Source organism: Orbicella franksi, chromosome 5, assembly GCF_964199315.1.
Source record: "Orbicella franksi chromosome 5, jaOrbFran1.1, whole genome shotgun sequence".
Taxonomy (NCBI): domain Eukaryota; kingdom Metazoa; phylum Cnidaria; class Anthozoa; order Scleractinia; family Merulinidae; genus Orbicella; species Orbicella franksi.
The window spans coordinates 20,012,396-20,029,971 of record NC_138149.1 but is presented as its reverse complement, the minus strand read 5'-3'; the positions used below and the strand labels follow the sequence as shown (position 1 = coordinate 20,029,971).

Genomic DNA, 17,576 nt, shown 5'->3' with positions numbered 1-17,576 from the left:
TTGCTATGATAACAAAATTGTTAAGCTGGTATTGTGGAGCATATTTAGTAGAATCTTACTTCAAAGAATCAAACATTTTTGATACAAATTGGCTGAGATATCTTCATCATGTTTGATCGAAATTTGGCTAATTTGCATATTTTAAAAACTTGAGTATCTCCAGAAATGAAAAGAGATATTTGAAAATAGTACACAGCATTTTTTGTTTCGTTTCCCCAGAAACGAAATGGTATTGTTTTCAGTTCAGGGGTGAACTATTTATATAGTGATTTGTGATATCCAATCAGAGTAAAGTTCGTAATTGTTCACGTAAATACGCAAAATTTCAGCCAAAACTCAGTGCGTCGCAACAAAATGTGTCATTTGCAACATTTCAGTGAAACTCTCGTTTCTCTGTATTATCTTACACAAGAAAACTGCGAACTGGACTTGATAGTGATAGTGAAAAAGAAATATATTTTCGAAGTAGAGACACCGCCACACCACTTGATTTGTCCACCAATGCGATATTTTGAGCTGATGGAGGCAGTTAGTTTTGTTTAGTTCAACAAAGAAATGGTACTGTTTTCCGTTTCAGAGTGATTTATTATTATTTTATGCTTGTAATTCACAAGGTAAACATGTTCAGCAAAAATAACATCTCGAAACTAAATTTTATTACGTGTCTTGGAAAGAAAAGGAAATTAAAATGTCATACAGGTAGAAATAACGGGCGACTTAAATGTTCCTAAGTCTTACTGAAACGATGTATTCTAGAGAAAAGGAGATATCTGTTTCCATGCTTGATTTAAATGTGATTAAGATCACAACTACAGTGACATAATTTTGGTCAATCAGAACACTTGTCAGGAACTGGACAATCCCGCCCTTTTCCATGGCTGTTTACTGGAAAAGAACACGCACTTGGTGCGTTTGGATGATATTACAGATACAATATATTGTGGAAGGTAACTACTTCATCATATTGTAATTTAATTAACGTTGGTATATTGCAAAATAGGCACAATATGGTTTTTTATGAGGTTTTCTTCATATTGTAGGTGTCGACATTTTCCAGATTTAGTTGAATTTCTAGAATTTTCTGACATAATTCCAGTAGCTTTACTTCTTAGAGCATGCTTTTGAAAATAAGAAAATTTGTATTTCAACATACCGCGGAATTTCAAGAGCTGGTTTCCATGAAAACACTGATACCATTTGTATTTTAGCTTCATAATATTCAAGCGAAAGTGGAGGAATAATTGCACAACTGTCGTCACACGAGGCATCCTTTTTGAAAAGAAAAATATACTGTGTCACTGACAACGAAACATAGAGTGCCACATCCATTCGAATGAAGGACTGCCTGGCACAGAAATGGGAAAAATTATGCGTCAAATGCTTTTGCCTCTAAGCTTTATTTAGCCTCACACACAACACTTTGAATTTCTGAAAAATTTGGCAGGGCTGTGCGGCCCGCTTCCCAAAGCATTTACCCTATTTAAGACCAAAGTCTGCGATTTTTCTAACCTATTTATGGCCTGACCCTTAAATTGATACCCTGTTTCAGACCTGCTGTAGTTCTCTAGTTCAGAATGATGTTAAAAGTATTGTGAATGGCTTTAGTTGCTGGTCTTATCGATAATAATGAAAAAAGTGGCTTCTAAAAAAAAAGCCTAATTCAAGACTAGAGTGCTAAAACCATACCCAGTTTGAGACGAAAATGACCAAAATTGATACTCTACTTCTGACTAAAATGTCTTTAAAAAATGTCCCTCTGACGCTGGACATACCTGTCTAGCCGATATATGGGAGCACCCTCGCCTCCCCTTGGGCAGAGTCAAAGTGAAGTATCACAGGTAAATACATTTTGAAGCACGTTGACTGTAGTATTTTATACATGTGTAGACAACTTAAATTAATTGGCCCTTTCTCTTTTACAATAGGTTCAGTACTAAACCTCACCTGGTCAAAAAACCCCAGGCTCTGACAACTGAGCAGATCAGTGCGGTGCAAAGTGGCGCATTAGCGCATATCCCCTTCACTTCTCATGCACAAGATATCAAAACCCCGGTCTTCCTCAGACTTTGAATACCTTTCCAGAAACGAAACACCATTTCTTTCTGAGAAATAGCTTCTTGTTTCTCATACAGACTACTTGTTTTAAAATGGCTTAGATAGGCAAGGTGCGATTTTCGTCATAGTACCACTTTAAACTTTCAAAGCAGTTTCTATTTCAAGATAAATCTTTGTGAGATTCATTTCTTAGCAAGCAAACATCCTTGTCATGTGCCATCTTCACTTATTACTGTCGGCTCAACTAAAGATGAGCAGTGTCATTTCAAACACACGTAACTGTTGTTTAAATTCTCACTGGAGGAAGCCATATGTCAATTTGTCCATTTTTGAAACACTATGTTGTGTATTAGTAGTAATTTATTTGGGCATCTTGGAAGATAAAAAAAGGTAAAGAAAGCATTGGTGAACTCTTGTTCAGAGATAATCTTGCCAAAAAGGAGTGTTTTCAATATTTAAGCTTATTAATAAATAATTTTCCAAAAATGAAAATTATACTGGGCAAACAGGCTAGTGATTGATGATTATTCCCGCCTGACACTTTTCACACTGAGTGGGTGAGCACTAATTTCCAGCACTGCTTGAGACGTTCCATTAGCCTGTGAGCAGGCTCACCTTTAAGTCACGCGCACAAGCGGTAAAGAGCAAAGTGATCCAGTGTGAAGGAGTCTGGTGAAGAGGCGCTGAGAAAGTGAGCCTGCCTTGATCTCTGTAATTTTTTCATTTCTGCTTCGTCTGAGCGAAGTGAAATACATGTACCATTGGTCGAAAAGCGGGAAAGGTGAGAAAACTGTTAATCTATCATGTTTGATGAGGAGTGATTTAATAGATCCCCATGGAGTCGGTAATTTACTGCATGCTGTGACAATAAAAAATAAGTCGTCCACATTTGGAGTCAGAGGAAGAGTTAAGTGCACGTGTACTAATGTTTTAACAAATTTCTGGTCTATATCTGGATACAATTCCAACTAGCTAAAGAGGGAGCAGGAAATAGCAGTTGAAAGTATGTTAATGAATCAAGATGTACTTCTCGTGTTGCTGACTGCATATGGAAAGAGTTAAATACAGTCAACTCTCTCTGAATGGACACTCTATAAGATGGACACCTCTATAAGACGGACACCTTGTGCTGGTCCTGGCCGTTTGTCAGTCTTTTTTTCTATAACCAGACTCTCTATAAGATGGACACCTCCATAAGACGGACAACAGAGACTTTGAAATCGTCAACGGACACTTGTGAGGTGCTGAATGTGACAGCAAATTACGATTTAGGGAAGAATTCTTAATTACCAAGTATGCGACTCTTTAACACCAGATGTTTTAATAATTGACAGCTCTTATCTTGTCGGCGGAATACATACAGTCCAAGTTAAAATTTAATCAGTCATTGTCCCATTCAAAAAATAACTTGGAGGTGACAACCATCAAATTGTATTGTAATGTAAAACAGTTATTTTCTTGCTTTCTTAGCTGAACTACAGCTTTTCCCACTGTTATTCCCTTACTGCTTCCTCTTGCTGCTGGTATTTCTTTCTTGATTCCTCTTTCTTTCTTTCGCAATGTGTTCACTTAACCATTTCACAGCTAGCGAGTTCCCTTTAAATGAATACTGGCAAGGCACTTCTAGACCATAACCACCACCTTGGTTAACTTTTACCACCTTTTTTTTTTTAGCAACAAGACGCATATCTGCGTAAACTTGGGCATCTTTCCTGGCATATCGAGCTGTAAACGCCAGGAAATCGACATGGTGAAGTCTTAGTTGTCTTTTGTCGATTGTTTTCATAGCTCTAGCATAGTGTTGTATATTGCCCACTGTCCCTTTTTTTAGGCCTGCTCTGTGGTCTGCATTTTTTTAAGTAAAGCAATGAAGGTTTTGGCAGTAAAATGCTAACTTTCAACCTATATGATTGCATTTGTCCATCTATGTGGCCAACAGGATTTTTAAAAAGTAGATAAAGTATTGCTTATTGAAATGAACTCAGATACTAAAATGTCATGTTTGTTCTATGGGTTAACGCTTTTCAACCCAGCTTGTTTCAGATATTGTTTTGAATGATTGCATTCTTTTGGTTATAGTATGATTTGGGAGAGTTTTTTAAAATGCCTATGAAGTAAAAAATAATTGCTGCTTATTTGAAAGACTTTTCAAAGTATAGAAGAATGGCCTTTCCCTTTTTGGAATATCTTTTTGCGTTCTGGAGATATTTATATTATTTGTATTATGCAAATGAGGAAATTGATGACATCAGGTGGTTCCACTTGAACAGTAAAACACTGAATCAAGAATATCTCTAGGAATATTGGAGCAGTGTTCTTCAAACTTGGCACCACAAATGAGCATCACAAAAGAAAGAGAATGACATCTTTTGTGTTGTTGCCATGGCAACACTTTTGGCTCCAGTCTCTGTGTGAAAAACCTAATATGCCAATCTGCGACCCTTCGAAAAGGGACAGAGGGTCTTGCTTGGAACACACATGATTCCCATATTGTTTTAACTCTCCCCATTAGATTGTTGGGAGTGGATGATCCTTGTTTATGATAAAATCTGGTAATGTTAGTTTTAAAACAGGACCAGCGGCATAACTGTTGTCATGGCAATGGCACAACGGGTGTCATTTTGTTTCTTTTGTGATGTACATTTCTGGTGCCAAGTTTAAAGAACGCTGCTTTAATATTTCTAGAGATATTCTTGATTGAGTGTCAAACTGTTTTAGTGAAACCACCTATGACGTCATCACTTATAATACAAAAATGTGAATATCTCTAAAACGAAAAAAGATATTCTTAAAAGGAAAACGCCATTTTTCTTTACTTTGAAAAGCCTTCCAAATCAGCCGCAATTATTTTTTACTTCATAGGCACTTTAAGAGAAGAAGTAACTTTTCTTTTGCGGAGATTTTGGAAAATGTGTAGTTTCTTAAATTATCCATATCTCCCACACGGAAGGGATTTTTTCTAATCCCCCCACTCTAGAAATTCCAATTAAGCGTCATACATTTCCTTAAAGTTTTTGGCCTTTGAGACCACTGCCACCCTCAGGAATTTCCAATGCATTCTGTGGGGGAATATGGACATATTCTGGAACCACACAATGTCTTATTACTTTCTGGGGGTTAAAAGGGAAACTATAGCAAAGTTTGCAGGGATATCTTTTGCTAGCTTCATCCCCCCTTGCAAATGGTATTGTTTTTTGGAAAAAAGGGAACTTTGATTGAAATTGGTGTTTCGTGGGAATTTCTGTTTGTCAGTATGTTTAAGGAGTACTTCAAGCTTTTTGAATGAAGAACAATGTTTATTGAACAAATAATTACCAATAAATTCTGATCTATGTTTCTTGTGAATGTAAATGCTTATGTAAATGCTTGTTTGTTCAGTACAGATTATCAGTTGCCTGGATAGCTAAAGTAAGCTCCAGATGTTTACACTATTTTCCAGCCGCAATGTTGGCGTACCATGGAGGTACTCGTCTCTGTAAATTTGTGCGAAATATTTCGACGAATATCTGAGCTTGGGAAAACGCACAGAATTAAAAATTAGCGAAGTGTCATCTTTATTAATCTCCTATAACATCACAATTTCTTGATTTAATCCACTAAATGGATGTCGAATAAATTTATTGCGTCAGGATTGCGTGACAGTGCAAGCCAAGAATTGTCTTGCTGGGGTCAATGTACATGTACATTAGTTTCTTTCAGCTTAAATGTACAATAATTCGCTACATGGGTTTCACTCTTGTAAAGACACATAGCTCTGTTACAAGAAAATAACGAGAAAATATCGTTTAGTTAGAGATTTTGTCTTTATTATACTTAACGAAGTTTCTCGGTGCGTTTTACTTAGGTGTACTCGAACAGATACATTCGTAAACAAATTTTCTAACCTTTCTGCTCTTGTTGCTCAGACGTTCTTGAATTCGTGCTGGGATTCTACTTGGTACACGATCATACGATGATGCTTGTGAAGATACTTTTTATCAAGTTGAAGAGTTGATAGCCCCGGTTGATGGCTCCTTTGGTATAACATGATTCTTGATAAATTCACTCAAAATGTTCGCTCGTAAATTGATCTCTTGTAAGGCTTGCAGACCGACCCGTTCCCAAAACGCTTAATGTCCTTTAGTGTTGGTCTACCTCGAACGGTGTGTTCGTTTGTATATCATTTCATCGCCCCAGAAATCATGGAATCCGTGCTAACTTTTCCTGACGACAACTTCTGTAAATTCCATGTGCTGTAAGCATGCACAGGTGATGCATGGGCTTTAGAGACCAGATGGCGATTTGTGACTGAATGCAAACAAAAATGAAGGGCAATTTTAAACTTGGGCTCCCTTTGGGATACGCCCAAGTAAAAATGACTTGGTGTGGCAAAAGACAGTCCTAAGTCATAAGATGGTTATGTTCCTGTTTGCAGAATGTACTGTTCACTGTTTGGACTCTAGTTAACCCGTTAACTATTGATTGTAATACGACAAAAGATTCAATTTTATAAATAATTTTTTTGTTCCAGTTTGTAGGTTTGGTTCAAGTAAATAACTTAAAACAAACTTTAAACAGACACATATTCACTGTGTACAGGTTCAGCATCTGTATTATCTTAAAATTCCTGAGGTCATGTTGCGTCGACTCTATAAGCTGGACACCTCTCTAAGACGGACAGCTGAGGCTGGTCCCGATGGTGTCCATCTTAGAGAGAGTTGACTGAATTACAAACGTATGTGACTGCAAACGGGCAACAAAACAACACAAAGATGTTTGCCTGTTTACCACCAAAGACCAGACTGCCAAAGCAAGATCATTTGGAATCATGTGCGAGTCCTTGCTAGACATAAACTCTTATGGTTTTTCTTCTGCAGAACTTTATCAACAATGGATATCGCACCTGCAAATTGTTATGAAAAAGATCTACAATTTTCCCGAGATATCTGAGCTTCCAAAGTTAATACTTCCAGTGAAAATTAATTGGATTATTATACATTGAACTATCTCTTTTCTGATTGGCCGAAACCATATAGTGAATTTTTGAAATCAGTGCCTGTGACATCATAACTGCAGATTATAAAATAATCATGTCAAGGACACTCAAGGTCACGGGTAATCATGTCATGTATGACTGCGGTGCATGATTTCTGAGGGTAATCATGTCAAGTTCGCACACTTTGTGTTGCTTGCCGTCAGTGTAGAAGCAAAAACATGATTTCCATTTTTTTTGTTCAGTGTATAATAAAACAATTATTAGAATCGGTTTTTGTGATATCCAGAATAATCAAGGTCTCGGTAAGGGTTATCAGCCTCAGCCTTCGGCTTTGGGTGTTATCCCCTACCTCGACCTTGATTATTCTGGATATCTTAAAAACCTTATCCAATAATTGTTTATTATTCTTTTTTGCGGTTTCTGTGATGGAAATAAAAAATTTGCAGAGATCAGAGCAGGCTCTATTTCTTGCCTCGCGGCTTTGCCACTCAATTTCGCGATCATGTCTATGCCATGCGCGCTTGTGCTTCAATTTGAGCCTGAACATTCTATCTAATATCAAAATTTTTTGAGTTATTTTTTTTTTACAAAAAAATACCTCTTAGTCGGCGCGTCGAGTATGTTACGGGTCAATGGGTGAGTGAGTGAGTGAGTGAGTGAGTGAGTGAGTGAGAGATGTATGTATGTCACACCAATCAGATTGGATCTACTATAAACAGCCAATCAAATTTCTTGTTGTAAAGGTAAATGGTATGTGAGAAGATCTGATCCCGATAAAGTTCAGAACGGCCGTATTTATTCTTCTATAAAAGAGGAGGAAGTATTCATATATTGGGTTTACTTCAACATTTTCTGTGGGTTAGGCTGACGATTTTAGTTAAATGAACGAGATGAGCCTTGAGGTTTGAAACAGTTCATGAGTTCGTAGTATGCAAATGCAACGAGATATTTTTATTTTTAGTTAAAGGTAACTTGATACTTTTGTTTTTCACAAGGAGTAAATTTAATTAGAGGTCATGAATCGTCGCTTCTAGTTCTTAGGACATGTTTTAGAGGGGACGAGATTTAAGATTTGAAACAGTTCTAACATTTACAATAGTAAGTGCGGGTAACAATTGTTTTGTTCTTGTTCCATGCAAATATAACAAGATATTTTTGTTTTTTAGTTACAAAGTGTAATGTGACACTCTTGTTTTTCACAAGGGAGTAAATTCAATTAGAGCGGACGAATCGTCACCACTCTTTCCCATGAGATGTTTGCTATCTTTAGTAACAAATGGTAACTTAACACTTTTGTTTTTTATATGGGAGTAAATTCAATTAGAGCTGACAAGTTATTGGCTATTGTTTCCAGGATATTAAACAAAAAAGCTTTCATTTCTGGACGGTTTTTAAGTCTCTGCAGTAGCAGTTTAATAGTTTTATTTGATGACATTCATTTCAGTCTGATATTTTTTAAGGTAAAAAGTATGAAAACTGTTCAAATGTTCTTTGAAGACTGCGTGGCACCAAGTTAAAGTGCAATTTAATTAAATCAGACTTTCAACGTGTCAGAGGTTTTTTCTCTTTCTTTCTATTTTCAGTGAAGTTGTGTTGTGTTGTGTTGTGTGAAAAGGTAAACTTATGTCTCGTATAAAATGCGAAAAAGTCCCTAAATTAACTTGAGTATTTTTGAGCAAAAATTCCTCTTGGGGGTTGGAAGGGTTATGTGATCAGTGAGTGAGGGAGTTATGTATGTGCGCGTGTCACACCGGGTTGTATCAAAGAACGAATCAAATTGCCTGTTAGAAAATAAGATGGTATCTACATTAATCTGGAGACATGTCAGATAACTGTAGTTTGTTCTGTCAAACATTTTATGGCTTACTATTTAGCTATCTTACCATGACCGATGTAACATTGCAACCAAAGAAAAAATGTCAAATTAACCAAATCATTACTGTACCATAAATGCTCCTACCTCCGACACTTCACACAAAAAAATAACTCTTGCACGCCTTGCGTGCCTATGTTTCTAGTATTGCCTTTGATAAACTTACTATCAGCCACTGCAAAATGTAACATGGACAAATGAAATAGTGCAGGTGATTAGGCATAAATAGGGTAAGATTGGCCTGTCATATCTTCTTAGCGAGCAAGGTGACCTATATTTTGTGTTGTATTTTCGAAACAGTGCATGGTAGGGAACCTTCAGGGAAAGTTTCAAAAAAAGTGTTCAACAACTTTATGTCAACAGGATTTTTTTTTTGAGGGGGGGGGGGGGGGATAGAGGAGTTGAGGCAAGTCAATTTTTGACCTTACAGAAGGCTTCCTTTTATTTTGTTCATAGTTGTGTGTGGTTTGTCATCTAACATCCAGGAATTTGACTGTGTGGTTGGGCAGTACTCTTTGAGTACAGCTTTTGGCCTTCAGCCTTGGTCGATGTTTAGAACTTGGGCAAAGTTTTGGCTGATACATGTACTTGAAATTAATAACACTTCTGCTAATGTTCCAGTTTTAAATATGGTTGTATGATAGGATAATTTCACAGCTGAACATTGTTTGTCATATTTCTTTACAGGGTATTTAAAAAACATGCATCACGCAGAGGACACAGTGTTCATCATTCATGTTAGTGAGCTGACTCATTCTGGTTCAATTGGTAAGTCGCATATGAATGATTCATTCTTTCATGGTGACTAATATGCGTTTTTTCCTCTTGGGTTTGAGCAGTAACATTATTTACTTATTTAACCACAGTTGTTACAATTTCACATTCTGTTCAGATAAACAGTGAAATATAGGTTGCTTTATCAGCTGATATTAAGCCCAAGGTATCAAATAATAAAGTTTGTCCAATTAATAAATTGACGTCAGTTTTTCATGTGTCTGTCCTGCTAGTGATCATGTATTATTTTTGTCATAACATTGTCATGGATCCAGAGACTACTTTGACAAAATTATGTTAGGACACAATTCATTTTCAATAACAGGACAGATGAATGAAAAACTGATGTCAATTTGTTTTTTACAATAACAAGTTGTCAAATTGTCTGTGCTTGTTGACGCATCGCATAAATTATAAATTCATTTGTCTGTCCGCTTATTGACAATGAAAATTAGCCAATGATCACGTGAGAATTTCTGCAGTTATTGTACAAAACGTAATGGATCATTATGAAAATTGACTATAATTTCAAAGCCAAGGGCTTTTTTAGCTGATAGATCAGCAAATAAAACCGAAGAAACAGTTAACAGTATTCCCTAAATACCATGATGTAGCCCAACAGTACAATCAACAACCACTTAAGGTGACATTTTCCCCTCTTTCACTCCATCTCTGTTAGTAAGTGGATCTTTCATATGATGTTAATGCAGATCTACATGTACATTGTCTCTTATAAGTAGTATAAAGCATGTTAAGTTTTTCAGTCTCTGATTGAGCTACAGAATTAAAAATTCTGATTATTGAGAGGCAAGTCTCTTGAAATTTTGTGTAATGCAAGAGTGATAACTGAGACAACAACTTAAAGGGGAATGCAGAATGTATGTAAGTACATGTATGGTCCCTTGAAGGCCTTTGCTAATACTCTTTAGCAATGTTTGGAGTGGGCCAGCTGGCATATACCATGATGCCTTCTGTACTCAAAGTGTTTTGTAAATGAAGCAAAATGTAAATACCAACTATTGAAAACCCCAACCAATGTTCTTTACCTCACTGAACTTGATTTTGATTTTCAGTTCCATTTTTGACTCATTCTGTAGTACTCTGGCAAAACTATAGCAATTTTATAGGCAACACAAGTAAAGTCCTTGCTCCTTTCATCTTAAGCAACAAAATGCATTTGCTTCACTTCACAATAATATTTTTCAGAGTACAGCACTCTAGCCATGGGCACTGAGTGAGAATTAACTTTAAGATATCAGTGAAGTAATGGACCTTTTTAGCAAGATTACGGCCATTTTGAATTCTGTTGCTTCAAATAGCTTTTTGGGATGCTCAGGGGGCAAGTGAGAATGTATTTGCCTCCTGGGCATCCCATAATAGCTATTTGAAACAATAGAATTCCAAATGGCCGCCATATCACCGAAAAGGTCCACAATTCCTCATTGTTTAGAAGGTCTCTCTCTGTTTGTTGTTTGCGCTGGGTTAGCATTTACATTTACATGTCCTGGGTTATGTATTTGAACAGAAACCATCACCAAAGAAGATTGGGAAGCACATGTCAAAGATCACACAGAGAAAGTGAAGGAGGTCGAAGAGAAATACAAGAAAAAGTTGGGTGATGCAGGGGTATGTTTGACATGGTAAACAAGATACTTTTTGTCAGAACCACTTTACAGTGCATTTACTGAAATTGGGGCCACCCAGACAATGAAAACCAATCAGATGGCAGAACTGAAACAATAGAACCCAACATTTTCAAGTCCAGCCAAGCAAATGTCGGGTACAAAACAATGAAATCTCAATTGTTTGTTGTGATGCATACGAGACTACAGTGTCGCTTATCAATAAATTGTCAAGCTCAAACCGTTAGTACTTTTATGTGCTTGAATTATCAATGTTAGATCCAGTAAGAATGTTGAGCTTGTTAAGCAACATTACGTAAATTATCTCAAGGATTCATACATAGGGCTTGACCATTTCTCCATTTCTTAAGTCAACTTTACTTAATATTTAGTCATTAGTCATTTTATTGCGTTCGAGAGGATGCAGTTCTAATCGCGTAATGCAGAAAAATTTGATGTCTAAGAATCTATCTGGCCCCCCCCCCCCCAAAAAAAAAAAAATTCTTTAGGGCTGAATGATGTCATGTCTATGTTCGTCCATGTGCTTTCTTTCGAGTGTTGTGCAATATTGCGGACTTTCGAGTGTCGAGGAAGCTTATTGTGGACTGTAGCGGATACTGAAGTTGTTTATTTAAAGTTCGAAGTCAATGATAATGGGATTCAAAAACCTTGCAGACATGTCTTCACGAAATGTGTACGACTTTTCGTATGAACAGAAAGCTGTAGTTTGGCTGCCTGTTGTGTACCCTCTTCTCTTTGACCGAAACCAATGCTGCTCTCTGCTGAATAAATCAAAGGAGGAAATGAGTTTCACTTCGCTGGTCTAGATTTCTGTGCACAAACTATGTAACGTAAACCCAACAAAATTGTCTACAAAGGAAATGAGTTCAACTCCCACAGGTTTGCCTTGGTACACCAACATGTCCTCCGTTTCATTGTTTTCGAAGTGTAAATGCCCTGTAGCTGTTACCCCAAAGCCAAGGCGATTCAAAGTCATGTTCGTAAACAAAATAATTGTCCTAGTTTTGGTACTAAAAGCACGTCGTCTCGCATACCAATGGAACAAACATGGTTGGTGTCGATTTACACGGTCAGTATAAAACACGCACTGGGGACTGCGGACTGCAGACTGGAGACTACAGACTACGGACTGGGTGTAAAACACAGACTTAGGTGTAAAACGAGGACTAAGCATTACGGACTGGGCATAAACTGCACGCGGACTCGGGTATTGCCCCTGCTGAAGGGAGACCAATTTCATGCCTACCTAACAGCTCAGGCACAAAATGCTTTCCCTAGAATTTTTGTTTTTTTAACATACTAAGCCTACCAAAACTTGAACGCACTCTTTAATCTATGATTACTACTAGTTCATTAGATTCTATGTATAGTGTAATTAGGGCCACTAGTTTGTCAGTGCTAACTGTAGTGTTGTTGTTGTTGTTGTTGTTCTTCTTCTTCTTCTACTTCTTCTTCTTCTTCTTCTTCTTCTTCGTCGTCGTCGTCGTCATCGTCTTCTTCGTTATTGTCGTCGTCGTCTTCTAATTGAATTACATGCTGCACTTTCTATGGGGTAGCTGCTTGGTTTAGGAAACATATGTAATGAAAATAAAGGTGAATGAGAGTGTCACTCGTAAATATATATCACCACAGTGAGTCACGGCTGTTTAAAAGAAACCCTTCAACTTTTGTTTTTGCCTGAGTGATTTTAAATGCTGAGACTTTGATAGTGTACAACGCGAGAAAATTTGTTTGAATTTTTGATGAAGATGTTATCTTAATACATCGATAACCCAGAAAGGGAGCTCAAACTCTGAAATGTACAGCTGCTGAGACAGTGAACGTGATAGTTTTTCCTAGAACTGTGTGGTGGATTTCACGGTTGGCTGCATTTATGACAACCAAAAGCTGTGTGAAAATAGGAACATGCAGAGACAACAGGAGCCAAATTTGTAAAAAAGTGTCAAAATGTATTATTCTACGATTTTAAACAACGGTAAAGATGATATTTTGTGTGGCTGTATGTTCACAGTGGAAAATGGTCAATTTATCACGGTTGTAATTGCAAAATCTAAAGTAAAGTAACAATATTTTCTAACGCGAAAGTGCTAATGGGTTGAGCTTGATAATTCATTAACAGACACTCTAGTCACGAGCATCACAACGAACAAGTTGGGATTTCATTGTTTTGTACTGCACATTTGATCAGCTGGAATTGAAAATGTTGGAATCTCTGGTTTCAGTTCTGCCATCTGATTAGCTTTCATTGTCTGGGTGGGCCCGGTTTCAGTAAACGCACTGTAACAGTTGCACACGGGCTCCAACTTAAAGGAGTAGGTCACTCCAAAAACCGTGTATTTTTTCCCATCACCAATAAAAAGTTCACATTGAGTTGAGTTACTCACCGTTGTTTTAGCTTCTGAAGTGGATGCGATCCCAATGAAAAAGAAGTGAAAAGTTCGACACCGGGAGCCGCCATTTTGAAAGGATCTTGAAGGTCAGGCCACATATCCGTGACGTCATTCCGTCCGAGAATGTGTTTGCTCTTTTAAGCTTTAATATGGCTGCGCTTGAAGCCAGAACGTGCTAGTGATTCCGCGGATGATAATAATCAAGTTGAATGGAGTGATCGATTGGAAAATGCTCTGTGGTGTACTTGTGAGAGATGTGCAACCATGCCGACGCAAAGAGAATGTGTTTGTTGCCGAGAACAGCCGGAGTAGGTCACCAAGATGGAAGGTACATTTTGCAGTGCAATTGCAATGGACGCAGTTAGTGGAAGAGGAGGTTTATTTTTAACTTTAATTTGCTCTCAGAATTGAACTGGTGGCTTAAATAAATCCCCAGTATAATGCTTTTGATCTGATTTGTCTCCATGTTTATTTTACTGGCGGTTCAATGCGGAGGGAGTTCTGGTATCACAGAAACTGACGAGTTTTCAATGGTGTGTTTACCTTGGGCGAACGCTTTCCACCTCACAAGTCTGTGTTTTTACTTATAAAATTTGGATACTTTTTGCCCGTGCTCATACGTTTTTGCCAGGTTTCTTTACACTTAAGGACTACGTGGACTCTGGTGAAATATGCAGTGACTTTTACATGTAAGATGCGAAGTGAAATCGACGTCTTTGACGTGAGAAATGTGAAATTGACGACATTCCTTATCATTACATGAGATTTTTTGTGAGAATTGTAATTTGTATTGTTGGAGAGCTAAGCATATGTAATATATTTTGTATAGAAGAAAAAAGTATATGCAACTTTTACATGCGTAAACATTAGCTGATGAAGGAAAATTCCGCACTCTGCTAGTGTGTTTATCCGTATCGCATGTGTCCTGTTTACTCGCCTCGTTACTTGACAAAGCATGCAGGAAAATTAAAGCTTCATTTTTTACCGTATATTTACTTTCATTAGCAACTATAATTCCTAAAAATGATGTGAATGCAAAAAAACTGTCCTTAATTAATCATGAATCGTGTTGATAAAATTGAAAACAAAATGTAACACATTTCATACAAAATATTATTTACATGCGGATATCGGATTTCGCTATAGCAGGAGTTGTTATCGGTAATCGTCGATATGTAGATAGGACTGATGTACAGTTAACTACTTCTTCCGATGTATTCCAAATCAAATTAGACAGCATTTAAAAATTTGTAAGTAGTTTACCTGAAGTTTACCTCATCCCTGGCTGTCAAGGCCGATTATTAAAGACGCTCTGATTTTCGCCCACACAAGAGATTTATAAAGCGAAAAAATACTTTTTCGATAAAAGAAAACCGTACGGGGTTAGCCTGACTTGTAATTCTAAAGAAATCTGCAGGGCATTTGAAGTTCCCACGGTACCCTAAGAAATTTAATAAATCACTTCCAAAAAACGCATGCAGTCGCTATGCATCAATGAACACGAAAACACGAAAACCCTAGCGCCAGTCTACGAAATATAATGAATTAAAAGCTTGCAACATGAAAGCTTTAAAAGCTTGCAACATGGAAGCTTTTTTAAAAAATACTGGTAAGACTGGTAAATGAAGAAAATAATTTAATTCAGCCATTCTCCCTGTTATTATAGCAAAAAAAGCGGCGAACTGATTACATGAAACTGACCCGTGATTCACGCCGTTTTAGCGTCTTTTTCGTGAAAATGTATTGCCTGAAGGGTCGAAAAGTTTTGGCGACTAAAATACTTGTGCTGGCGACTAAACCTGACAACTTACGGGCCAACTGGCCCCAAGGTTTTTTCTTGAAATTCGAGCCCTGTAATCCAGCGAGGAGCTTCAATTTCTTGCGCAGAAATAATATTTACCCAGTCAAGTCAACGACAGTTCTGCCGGGCAAAAATATTTTTAAAATTAAAAGTATAACTGATAGCTACCTCTTTTCGTTCCGTGCGATGCGCCGTTCGCTTGCAATACGTGCCTTTACAAGGGCCTTCCGTTGAAAAATTGTCCGAAAGCATTTTTCTTCAATGACCTCCTCCTTGAGCTTTGCGGCGCCAATTCGGACGGAATGACGTTACGGATATGTGGCCTGGCCTTCAAGATCCTTTCAAAATGGCGGCTCCCGGTGTCGAACTTTTCACTTCTTTTTCATTGGGATCGCATCCACTTCAGAAGCTAAAACAACGGTGAGTAACTCAACTCAATGTGAACTTTTTATTGGAGATGGAAAAAAATACACGGTTTTTGGAGTGACCTACTCCTTTAACTTTTATGTCCACCGTAAAATATTTGTGAGTAGGATTTCTTTCCACTCACTTAACCACTAAAGGTACCAGTAAGTTGTTAAGGTGGCTTAAAACAGTTTCCAGCACTTAGATTTTGATGAGTCGTTATAACCACCCTTTATCACGTGATGTTACAATCATGGTATCAAAAGACTGCCCAATCATTGGTGAATGCGTTATCATTTTCGTGACACAATTGCTTACCACAGCAATTGTATGACCTGCTTAAAACATCCTTAATTACAGCTTTAGGGGCTCATAATTCAAAAACGGCACGGTGAATTTTTTTGAATATTATCAAATTTTGATAAGCGCGATAAGATGCAACTTTTGGCAAAGTTCAAAAATTATGTACAAAGGGTTCACAGGCACCTTACATTTTTGAAAATTTAAGGTGGGAAATTGTCCTAGTAAGCAGAAACCGTCAAGATTAAAATGTCAGTTTTGATAATTTAGGCAAATGTCATGTTTTTCTTGATAACAAAAACTGTAGTTTGGTTATTTTACTTGCAAACCTAATTATTCCTCACAGCATCCAGAAGGCTTATGATTTTGTTTGCCGCTTAGGTAAATCCTGTTTCTTGTAGAGTTTTTGTACATAATTTTCTGAAGAGGGTGTTTGCCCACAAGAACGAACTCAGATGATGTGCGCATGGAAAGTCTCATGGGAACTTGTCCTAGGTAGCACATTTTTGTCAAGATAGATGTTTTGCAGAGTTGTGAGAAGCATATTGTCACCGATTCTGGTTTTTTTTTTTAGGTGTCATTTGAGGTAAAGCTATGTGGTGGTAAACCTGGGGAGGCCATTTGTCAGGTCATCAAGGAATGTGAAGTTGACCTTGTGGTCATGGGAAGCCGTGGAATGGGTGCAATAAGACGCACTTTTGTTGGGAGTGTTAGTGATTATGTTCTTCATCATTCACACATTCCTACCATAATTTGCCCAAAGCATTGATTTTCTGTATTGCAGATAGTTCCCTGGCAGTGGTTCTAATATTTTATAACTGCTGAGGTGATCAAAGTGATTTGTTTATCAGTGGTACTCTGAGCCCAAAAACAGTCATGTAACATTGTGTAGAAAAGGCTTCGATTCTCTAATAAACGTATCAAATTTTAATTTACTGTTCTGCAGTCATTCTTTTAAACACATCAAGTTGTCTGCTCTTTGACTTTATTTCAATGCGTATTTGTTTGTACCAACTCTTGTCCTTGGTCCTCAGTTAATCTGAAAGAAAATGTCTACACAAACATACAGAGTGTATCTCTAAGCAAATGTGACATACCAAACTAAACACTCATCGAGCATACAAAATTATGTTGAGAACAATGTTTTAGCTAAGATAAAACTTCATTCTCGTACCTTTGTTTCTGAAGTTTCTTTTTTGTTAGTGGTCTGGAATCAGCAAGGAAAAAACCACTAATATTTGCATGAAATTCTTAGTAACAAATAAAACCCTCAGGACCTGAGACAAGTCAAGTCAAGACAAGACAAGTCAACCTAAAGGCTGGTCTTCACTAGAGCATAAGCACAAGCATAAGCATAAGC

The 17,576-nt window shown here is 37.4% G+C and overlaps 1 protein-coding gene across 1 annotated transcript in view; it reads left to right on the top strand.

The window, feature by feature from the left end:
* LOC145487559 (uncharacterized) overlaps window positions 1-17,495 on the top strand; it is a 31,379-nt gene extending 13,884 nt beyond the window's left edge. Inside the window, exons 2-4 of the mRNA XM_081466387.1 lie at window positions 9,591-9,671; window positions 11,203-11,303; window positions 16,791-17,495. Coding sequence (XP_081322513.1) covers window positions 9,591-9,671; window positions 11,203-11,303; window positions 16,791-16,985 — 377 coding nt within the window. The 3' untranslated portion in view covers window positions 16,986-17,495. The remainder of the gene's footprint in view (window positions 1-9,590; window positions 9,672-11,202; window positions 11,304-16,790) is intronic.
* The last annotated feature ends 81 nt before the right edge of the window (window positions 17,496-17,576 follow it).